Source organism: Hyperolius riggenbachi, chromosome 8, assembly GCF_040937935.1.
Source record: "Hyperolius riggenbachi isolate aHypRig1 chromosome 8, aHypRig1.pri, whole genome shotgun sequence".
NCBI lineage: Eukaryota > Metazoa > Chordata > Amphibia > Anura > Hyperoliidae > Hyperolius > Hyperolius riggenbachi.
This window is the reverse complement of record NC_090653.1, coordinates 276,613,998-276,624,881: the sequence shown is the minus strand read 5'-3', so window position 1 is coordinate 276,624,881 and position 10,884 is coordinate 276,613,998. Positions and strand designations below refer to the sequence as shown.

The window sequence follows — 10,884 nt, the reverse complement described above, 5'->3', positions numbered from 1 at the left end:
AGGTTGTCTTTGTTTTCAACAGCATTTCCTGAACAACAGTTGCAAAGTCTAACTGACAAATTAGTGTGCAAGTGAGCAGGGAGGCTGGCTGGTATCTTACTATTTTGACAGCTAAACTACTGTTCAGGAAATGCTGCTGAAAACAAGGAAAACTCTGAGAATCCCCCATGAGGAGATGGACTGGCCCAAAACCTGTTGTTTCTGTCAGATTTTATCCTACCTTTTTTTTGCGATAGTGGTCCTATATCATAACCCCCCAAAGCACACATGAACACAAACACTACACATTTGTTCTTACTTTGGTAGACACTCACTTTTACTGGTATGCTGAAATTTTCCAGGTATGTCTGTCTTCTGATACGCATCGCTCACTTCCATGCAAGTTCCACGTCTGAGGAGAAATTCAGGAAATCAGTAAAGGCAGAATTATTGGAACGTGAGGTGAACTGCAGTTTGCTTTTATGTCACTAGATGGTGCCAAGGTCCCATTGAAAATATACAGCCTGTAGAGCTGGTCACTGAGATGGTAATGGGTAATAACAGCTTGCATGCAGATGAAATGCAGCTTGTAAATTTAGCCAATTAAAAAAACCCAAAATAAACAGGAAGTGAATATGATTGGCCCAATTGCAAGCTGGGATTATTAGTTCGTTTCATTCACCATCTCAATTTTTACTTGGTGCCTACATTTAAATACGCTGTAAGATGTGTAACTGGAATTATATGGGGGGTGTGTAGTACCCCTCCACTGTTAGGCCAATAGACTGTTCGAAGATAAGCATTTGTAAACTCCAAAAGGCACGGATTGCCAACTTTCTGTTCCCCGCAAACCTAACCCATCATGGTGACAGCTGTTATGCCATACTACTTAGCTACTGAGCTTGCTTTCACAGTTCAGCTTACGGTAGTTCTGATTATGTTGGCAATAACTTTATCACTACCTATCACACCTATGTGATCTATATATTGTTTTTTTTTTTTTTTCAGGACAAATTAGGCTTTTGCAGGTGATATATATATATGTATGTAGTAGTTACCTTCTTTTCTATGCATTTTAAAGGAAACATGAATGAAAAAATACACAATTTCTCCATTTTTATCCATTATAGCTTTAGGGCCCTGTCACACTGGGGCGGTCCATCAAATTGACCCACTGCTACCGCAGCCTAATGCAACCCTATGGAAAAGTTCATACTTCCCACGTTGCGGTACAGTGGTCCTGAAGTCCCTATTCTAACGCCAGTGCAGAACTATGTTACCGGGCAGGATCCGTGGCGATCTGCTTCAGCCTGAAGGTCATGTAAGCCTATTGTGATGCAGGTTTTTTTTTAAAACGTTGACGTTGCGACGTCGCTGCATGCATGCGCGGGAGCGTATTTTTCCAATATGCTTCCGTGCACTTCTGCATACCCCGAAGCAGGAAGTGACTGCAAGTGCGCATTACTTCCTGTTTGGCTGATGGCCAGACAAGGAACACTGTGTACCAACGCGGTGTTCCCTGAAGGCCTGTTTCTGGCGTAGCGATGCGGTGCAGCGGGTATTTAAAATCTAATGGGTAATTTGGTGTGTACCATGCAATTTCCAGTCAGATCGGCAAGTCTAATCAATAATTTCCGACAGGTCCGATCTGATTTCTTCTTTTTTCTAATCTATTTTGTATCAAAGTGATTGGAAATCAGATCGACCTGTCTATCTGATGGCTTATTGCATAGTGTGTACCAGGCATTAGGCACAGATTCTAAAATGTACTCACTGCTGCCTCTCTATTCTCCTGCAATGTTTATTTTACACATGTTTACTCTCTAGTCCTGTGTTGAATTCATTGGTAGGAGAAGGGGGTGTTTGCTGTTATTCCTTTTCAATCTTTAGCCTTTTTATCAGCTCAGAGATGAATAAACAGTGTAATCTAGGATTATGTAGAGAGCAGAGTGCAGTGACTTATTTTCACATCCTCTGGAAGGAAGTACAACTGCTATATGTATAAAATTTGTAAAATGTAAAACGCAGGCGTATGCATATGTATAAAATGTACAGTACATTTGCTCCAGAATAAAATACACCATGAAGTACTTTTCTCCTATGTTCCTGTCACTTACAGTAGGCAGTAAAAATCTGGCAGATCTGACAGGTTCTGGACTAGTCCATCTCCCCATGGGGGATCCTCAGGGTTTTCTTTATCTTGAAAAGCATCTGCTAAATGGTAGTTGCTCACTCCCTAAATAATGTGCATCTGAGTAAGGAGGCTCACTGCCATCTTTATATGGATCCTTTCCATTGAGTGCTTTTATGAAGAATAAAGGAAATATGGAAAATATGAAAATCCCCCCATGAGAAGATGGACTAGTCCAAAATCTGTCAGATGTGTAAATTTTTCTCCCTACTGTAAACAACAGCAATTAGGAGAAAAGTAAATTATTGTGCACTTCACTCTGGCAGTAATGTACTTCTTAAAATATTTATTTTAAATCTGACATTTTTTTGTGACATTGGTCCTTTAAGTGTAACCAGAATAGGACCCCTCTCCCCTATCCATGCAAGTTGCTGCCACCCTCCTTCCCCACTAAAACAATGCTGCTAAAAACACACACACAGAAAAAGTACAATATAAATCTGATCCAGCTGACAAGCAAACTTTTACACTAAAATCTATCGCCGTATCTGGCCCTTGTGATGTCCCAGGCAAGGCACCTTTGCCTCTTCCAATATTGTTAATAGGAAGATCACAATAATTAGGGTTGTAGGTACTAATAATGAATCGAGAGGTTATATACATAAATTATGTTGTTTCTTAAAATACATTTCTAATGTTAAACACAAATCATGAACTGGCCAGATATACCCCAAACTCACTGAGCCCACATAACAAACCTTCCCTGTGATGAAAGGTTATGTAGCCATATTTGTAATAACAGTATACTGTTTATTTGAATAGTCTTTGCAGTAGAAATATTGTCTAATACAGACCAAATCTAAAGCAATTACAGCTTAATTTGCACAATAACATGCTTTGCCTTATGATTATTTTGCTATGTAGGCCTCCTGCCTTTGCCTGGTTTGCCTATGTCTAAAAACTGTCCTGCTAAAAACACTAAATAGTCCAAATCAAGGCAAATGTAAAATGAGTATTAATGCACAGAGAGCACACAATGCCCACAGGGAGGCAAGTACAATACAACATTTTAAGACCCAGACAGCCTTTTAACCTTCCTGGCGGTAAGCCCGAGCTGAGCTCGGGCTATGCCGCGCAGGAGGATTTCTCAGGCCCCGCTGGGCCGATTTGCTTACTTTTTTGTTTGCAACACGCAGCTAGCACTTTGCTAGCTGCATTTGCATTCCGATAGCCGCCGCTCCACGCTGAATTGCCGCTGATCGCCGCGCCGTGCCCCCCAGACCCCGTGCGCTGCCTGGCCAATCAGTGCCAGGCAGCGCTGAGGGGTGGATCGGGACTCCCTTAGACGTCACGACGTCCATGGGGGAAGCCCTTCAGGAAATCCCATTCTTTGAACGGGATTTCCTGATCAAAGATCGCCGGAGGTGATCAAAGCGGGCGAAAGGAATGCCGCTGTACAGCGGCTATCATGTAGTGAGCCCTGGGCTCGCTACATGATTTATAAAAAAAAATAAAAAATTAAATAGTGCTGCGCTGCCCCCTGGCGGTTTCTAATAGACCGCCAGGAGGGTTAAAGATCATCAGGTAGCATGAGAGTGAGAGACTCTGAAAATACACCAACAGATTGCTCCTTCCAATCTATGGACCATCACTGCAGTTATTTAGTCCACCTGTGGGTGGTGACATGAAAATCCATCACTGGTCTGAAGCACAAACATGCCTTAAATAGGCAGTCCAATCTTTCAGGTGACTTGATCTGCATATTCTTTGAGACTCCTGGTACCACTCGCAGGTGGCCTGTGGCATTGCAGCAACTATTTGCGTAACTGAAGATACCACCCACAGGTGGGCCAAATAACTGCTGTGATGGCCCATAGACAAGGAGGAGCCATCTACTGGTGGGAAGCGGAAGTCCACAATAGTTCAAGGAAATGCTGCTGACAGCAGGAGCAGGGAGCCAATGTAACATGTAGCAAGACCACTAATACAGTCTAGCTTTCTTTTCCTCAGTGACTTGCCAGTCAACTTTACACTGGATCATCGGTCAACGCGGTTTCTAGTAATTCACGGATCCCCTGAGGAAGTGTGATTTTGGCCACGAAATGCCCAGCACGGGTCATTTCCAATGTTTTCTGAATTGGTCGGCTCTGACACATTACCTGTTCATGTTTATAAGAAAATCTGAATCTTAATGTACACAATTTGTGTTTTTGGCTGTGGAGTTATCACTATGCCCCCTGTGAAGTTGATTTGTGTGGTGTGTATTATTACATTCTGTAATTGACCTTGGTCTTTTAATGAAGTTATGATAAATTTGAGATTTTTCTATATATTTAGCAGTGAACCGTATTGGATTGTTATTGTACTGTTTTGACTTGGTCAGTTCACATTACAAGCCTTATTCAATTCACTTTTTTTTTTAAGTTTTTCCCAAGGTGGTATTTTCACACCTTATCAATATTATTATTAAAAAGAGTGCTGTTTAAGCCACCAGCAACTAGCAAAAAAAAATGCTCCAAATAATTTTGCTTATACTTTTTCACCTACTTTTTGGCATAGCTCTGAACTGTCCTTCTTTTGGAGGGACAGTCCCTATTTGGGAAATCCTGTCCCTCTGTCCCTCTTTCTTCCTCCTTTGTCCCTCTTTCAGGACTGATGTGCAGATCTGTGTAAATATATGTATTTTTCTGCTGAAAATGTGTGTAATTGACTCTAAACTTGATTCCCATCCTTTAACTGCTTGCCGAGCGCGTTACGCTGATGGGCGTGGCCACGGCGGCAGCCCCAGGACCGCCTAACGCCCGGAGTAAAGTCCTTGGGGCTCGCAGTGCAGGGGATCGCGCACAGGCTGCACACGCATCTCTTGTTCGGGGGCGGAGCTCCGCCCCTCCCCCAGTCTCCGAGCGGCCATCGCCACTCAGTAGACTGTTAGACAGTGAAGCCGCTGTCTAATTACATAGTACAGCGCTGCGATCTGCAGCAGCGCTGTACTGGGGACAGCCGTGTGGCACGGCTGTCCCCCTGAGACACTGGAGAGCAATCGGCTCTCATAGGCAGAAGCCTATGAAAGCCGATCGCCATGATTGGCCAGCTGTCGGGAGGAAGGGAGGGAAAATATTTAAAGAAACATTCTTTTTTTTTAATTAAAAAAAAATATATATTTGTATAAAAAAAATAAATATTGGGGGAGCGATCAGACCCCACCAACGGAGAGCTGTGTTGGTGGGGAGAAAATGGGGGGGGAATCACTTGTGTGCTGTGTTGTACGGCCCTGCAGCTTGGCCCTAAAGCCGCAGTGGCCTATTTTACTAAAAATGGCCTGGTGACTAGGGGGGTTTAGCACTGTGGTCCTCAAGAGGTTAAATTAATATATTACTAATTTTAAAATGTTAATATGAAGGAAAATAAGCCAGAATAAAAAGGACCAGTGGGGTTTGAATTATTAAGCAACATATTTTTCTTATGAAATCTTTATGGTATGTGTATGGGCATGATCAGGGGTGTGGCTTAAGTGTCCCTCTTTCTCATCTCAAAAAGTTGGGAGGTATATTTTTGTGCTGAAAAGTTATTTGAAACAGGAGATAAAAAATTATCTTCTAGGAGAAGATTTGTAGTGAATTTTATCTAAACACTCCTTATGAGTCATGTTTTGGATTAATTTAACTCCTTCAGCCTCCAGTGTCGTTTCACCTTATGCATCCGAGCAACTTTCACCTCCCATTCATTCACCAATAACTTTATCACTACTTATCACAATGAATTTATCTATATCTTGTTTTTTTCCGCCACCAATTTGGTTTTCTTTGGGTGGTACATTTTGCTAAGAATTATTTTTTTCTAAATGTGTTTTAATAGGAATATTAAGAAAAAAAATGGGAAAAAAATCTTTATTTCTCAGTTTTTAGCCATTATTGCTTTAAAATAATACACGCTACCATAATTAAAACCCACGTATTTTATTTGCCCATTTGTCCCGGTTAATACACCATTTAAATTATGCCCCTATAACAATGTATGACGTCAATATTTTATTTGGAAATAAAGGTGCATTTTTTCAATTTGCGTCAATCACTATTTACAAGCTTATAATTTAAAAAAATATAGTAACATATTCTCTTGACATGCATAGTTAAAAAGTTCAGACCCTTAGGTAACTATTTATGCTGTGTTTTTTTTTTTAATTGTAATTTTTTTTTTTTTATTAAAATTTTTATGTGGGTTTTTTTTGGAGTGGGGAAGTAAACAGATCATTTTAAATGTATTTGATTGTGTATATTTAAAAAAAAAAAAGTATGTAGATGTAGTTTTACTGTTTGGCCACAAGATGGCGACATTCACTTTTTTGTTTTTCCTCCTGTAAGCGAGAACTCTCGCTTACAGAAACTTAATGGATGATGTGAAACTCAGAAAAATTGCGGCTTTCCAGAGAAGCCGTCGGTTTTTCATAGGGAGACATAGATCAATGAATGGGAACTGTATTCCCATTCATTGATCTTTGGGGTGGCGGGAGCGCGCCCGGCTCAGCTGCAGCAGGGCAGGCTATCTGGACCTGAAGGCCATCCAGAAGACCTAAGTGGTTAACAAGTAAAGTTCACCTCTAGATTTTTTTTTAATTGTTTCACACATCTAAATAATACAGCATAGTCCCCGGTATCTGGCACAGGCGGGGATTTCCTGATGCCGGATAATTATATGTGCTTGCCGATTGCTTGAGCAACCGGCCAAAAATAGCACAAACCCTGCCCCCTCCCCATACAGCAGAAAATACTTAGGCCCGGTTCACATCTGTGGTTTTTTTGCGAAACGTAACCGGAACGTATACTGTACAAGCGGGACACCTGTGAAAGGATCCAATGTTAACCTATTGGACCATTCACATGCGTCCATTGGTATGGATACATTCCGTTCCCCGGACATAAAAAATGCTGCAGGCCCTAATTTTCTGGACCGTTCTGCCCAGCGGAACAGAACGTAAAAAAAATGCTGTTGCATTGAGGGCAATGGGGAACGGAATGTTTCATTACAGTAGTGAAGAAACGGACCGTTCCACAGGGGATGGGGGATGTGGCGACGCGAAACTGAGCAGCGGGTGGCTGAGGGAGGGTGCAGCAGCCGGGCGGGTGGTGAGCAAGGGTGAACCAGGCCTCTTATTACATACCTAAAGGCTGGTGGTAGAGGCATCCTTCTTTTTCGCATCATGTGACTACATGATGCGTCATGTGACTAGTCGCATGACACGCTGTGTAGTCACAGCGCAAGAAGAGGAAGCCTCTACCGCTGACTTTAGATATGTATTTTACTGTGATCAGATCTGTTTTCACCATCTGTTTGCCAGTGTGCACAGAGCCGACCGGATCCACTTACCGTATCCGTTTGGCTCATTATTTCTAATATGAACATGGGCCTTACCGATCCTCCGAGTATGGTCTTCTACACTTCCTAGCTCCCAGCAGCTTTCCAGTGTCCTCAGTGTACAGCTCCTGGTGTGTCACCTGACCCGCTTCAGGTCAGGTGACACCCTGAAAGCTGTGCATGAACACCGGAAAACCAATGGGAGCTGCAGAATGCGTAGAAGACCATGCCAGGAGGAGCGGTAAGTAGTTTCAAGTTCTGTCCTCGTTATCCCTCAGGCTTGCCGGTTAGTTTAAACATCCGGTTACCTGAGTTCCAGATAATGGGGACTTTGCTGTAGAAATAAATCATAGAAATATTTTTTGCAAGTGGACTTAAAGAAAACCTGTACTGAAAAAAAGTTCCCCTGAGGTGTACTCACCTCAGTAGGTGGAAGCCTCTGGATCCTATCGAGACTTCCCCCGTCCTCCTGTGTCCCACGGCGGTCTCGCTGCAGCCCCCGGAACGCACAGGCGACAAGTCCGACAGCCTGTGCAATAATTACCCTTTCGGGCTCCAGCGGGAGTGCTGTTGCGGCTCTTCTGACAGAGATAGGCGAAAATAGCCGATCTCCGTCGGGTCCGCTCTACTGCGCAGGAGCAGGAGACTTGCGCCTGCGCAGTAGAGCGGCCCGACGGAGATCGGCTATTTTCGCCTATGTCCGTGGGAAGAGCAGATACTGCGCCTGCACTGGAGCCAAAAGGTAAATATTTACATTGCCGCCGCTCCGGGAGGATTTTATCCGCCTCCGTGGGGCCGAGGAGGATGGGGGAAGCCTTAATAGGATCCGGAGGCTTCCCCCACCCAAGGTGAGTACCCCCAGGGGAGGTTTTTTTCATTACAGGGTCCGCGGTGACATGATGAGATAAACATGTGTATGTACAGTGCCTAGCACACAAATAACTATGCTGTGTTCCTTTTTTTCTTTCTCTGCCTGAAAGAGTTAAACATCAGGTATGTAAGTAATCATTCCCATCTGGGTTGGGAACGGGTCGGACTATAAGGTAACCCTCAGGGCTCTTTCACACCAGAGCCCTTTTCTGCGTTGTAACGCAAAGGCAGTTCTTTGCGTTAACCAAGGTAAAATGAAAGTCCATAGACTTTCATTTTACCTTTCACACCCGACGGTGCGTTTCGGTGCATTGCGTTTCTGACGCACCCGGGAGCGTCGATCCGCCGGGAGCCAGCGTCTTCCATCGGGTTCAATTAATAGCTACCGCCGCTGATTGCGTCGCACTGCAGATACCCGACGCCACGCCACAGACTATCAACACGTGCAGGAGGCCTGCAGGCGTTTTCTGGTGTGAAAGGAGCCTTACTGATAAGGAATTGTAGCCATATAACACTTTCCTGGTAGTAAATGGCTTCTAAGAGTAGGAAAAAGATAAAAATGGTAAATATTTCATAGATTTGAGCTCTGGCATACTTCAATGCAGGTGTCGTTGGGAAGAGGCCATGAAACAGTAAAAACTTAAAAATAGATTTAAATATAAAATAAAATTGTTGGATATCGAAAAAAAGTCCTATTTATAAGAAGGAGGATAGATACAATTGTTTATCTCATAGTTAATTTTCACCTCGGATGTCCTGTAAGAAATCCATTCTTGAGGCTTAGTGTTTGTAAGGGAACCCCCCAGAATTGAGTTGTGTACCTCATGCGGGTGATGACCACTTTCATATCGCCGTCCGTCTCCCCTTCGCTGAGCTGCATGACCCCCATGTCAAAACTCTTCTTGTGGCGCTTCATATACGGGCAGTCGGAGCCCATAGCGACATCGTACCACTTGCCGTACATCTGGACAGCAAACACAGAGATCAGCCAGGTTACAATTTTTATAACACTGTACAAAAGTTTTTGACCAATACTTATAACATTAGTAGAACTCTGAACCAGCATGTAGCAGATCAGGTGCTCTGACTGTCACACTGGATTAGCTGCATGCATGTTTCAGGTGTGTGATCCAGACACTACTGCAGCCAAAGAGATCAGCAGGACAGCCAGGCAACTGGTATTGTTTAAATAGAAATAAATATGGCCGCCTCCATATACCTCTCACTTCACTTGTCCTTTACCTGGCCGTCCTGCTGATCTCTTTGGCTGCAGTAGTATCTGAATCACACACCTGAAGCAATCATGTGACTAATGCAGTCACACATCAGTCACAGACATTTAGAAACCCTTAATATTCCCTATTCATCAAAAACAACTAGAACCTAATGCAGACTTAAAGTGCACCTAAACTGAGACGGATATGGTTGTTTACTTTTAAACAATACCAGTTGCTTGGCAGTCCTGCTGGTCTCTTTGGCTGCAGTAGTGTCTGAATCACACACCTGAAACAAGCATGCAGCTAATCCAGTCTGACTTCAGTCAGAGCACCTGATCTCCATGCTTGTTCAGGGGTTGTGGCTGAATGCATTAGAGACACAGGATCAGCAGAAGAGTCAGGCAACCGGTATTATTTTAAAAGGAAAAATCTGTATCCTCAGTTTAGGTCCCCTTGAAGTGAGAGGTATCTGGAGACTGCTATATTTATTTCCTGCTAAATAATACCGGTTGCCTGGCGGTCTACTGATCTCTCTGGCTGCAGCAGTGTCTGAATCCCACACCTGAAACCAGCATGCAGCTAATCCAGTCTGACTTCAGTCACATCACCTGATCTGCTGCATGTTGGTTCAGGGTCTAAAGTATTAGAGGCAGAGGATCAGCAGGACAGCCAGGCAATCTGCATTGTTTAAAATGTAATACATATGTCAGCCTCCATATCACTTCATGTTTGTTTTAACGATATAATCTACATTTAGCGGAAAACGTGTAAAAACCCTGCGACAGTTACCCTGTTGATATCGAAGTTCTCCTGTGTTGTTATGGCAGCAGGGTCAGAGCTCCCGGTGGCGACCGCCACTAAGAACGGCACAAGAAGCAGGTACATCTCCATGGTCGCTGTCGCTCTCCTCGGAATTCTGACCTTCTCTTTGCAGAGCTTAAAAGTCTAATGTCCGCAGTCCCCTCAGGCAGAGACCTGTGTCCAGCATCTGACGTTTCATCATCACTCTCCACCAATAGCAGGCCGGCTACATATTGATCCAAACCCACACGATTTTACTCCTCCTATTCTAGAAGAACATGTCTCAACTCTGGGGGGATGGAGAGGCCAAAAATCAATATGTGTGTTACTTTTTAAACTGCTAGTGGCCGAGTTTAGGTAAGAATCCTAATTGCACACAGAGGCTGGGTCTGCATATAATACCCAGCCTCTGTTGCTATACAGTTCCCCCCTAGCCCCCATCCTGCGCTCTGCTTGCCCCCATGAATCAAACGCTATGCTAGCGACACACAGCATGTTGATAGCTGGCAGTTAATCTCTGTACTGTCATTCTCG

The 10,884-nt window shown here is 43.7% G+C and overlaps 1 protein-coding gene across 1 annotated transcript in view; it reads right to left on the bottom strand.

Moving 5' to 3' along the window:
• AMBP (alpha-1-microglobulin/bikunin precursor) overlaps nt 1-10,506 on the bottom strand; it is a 29,933-nt gene extending 19,427 nt beyond the window's left edge. The window contains exons 1-3 of the mRNA XM_068248966.1: nt 10,339-10,506; nt 9,154-9,296; nt 315-391 (exon numbers count right to left, since the gene is read on the bottom strand). Of these exons, the coding sequence (XP_068105067.1) occupies nt 315-391; nt 9,154-9,296; nt 10,339-10,440 (322 nt within the window). The 5' untranslated portion in view covers nt 10,441-10,506. The remainder of the gene's footprint in view (nt 1-314; nt 392-9,153; nt 9,297-10,338) is intronic.
• Nucleotides 10,507-10,884: the final 378 nt, after the last annotated feature.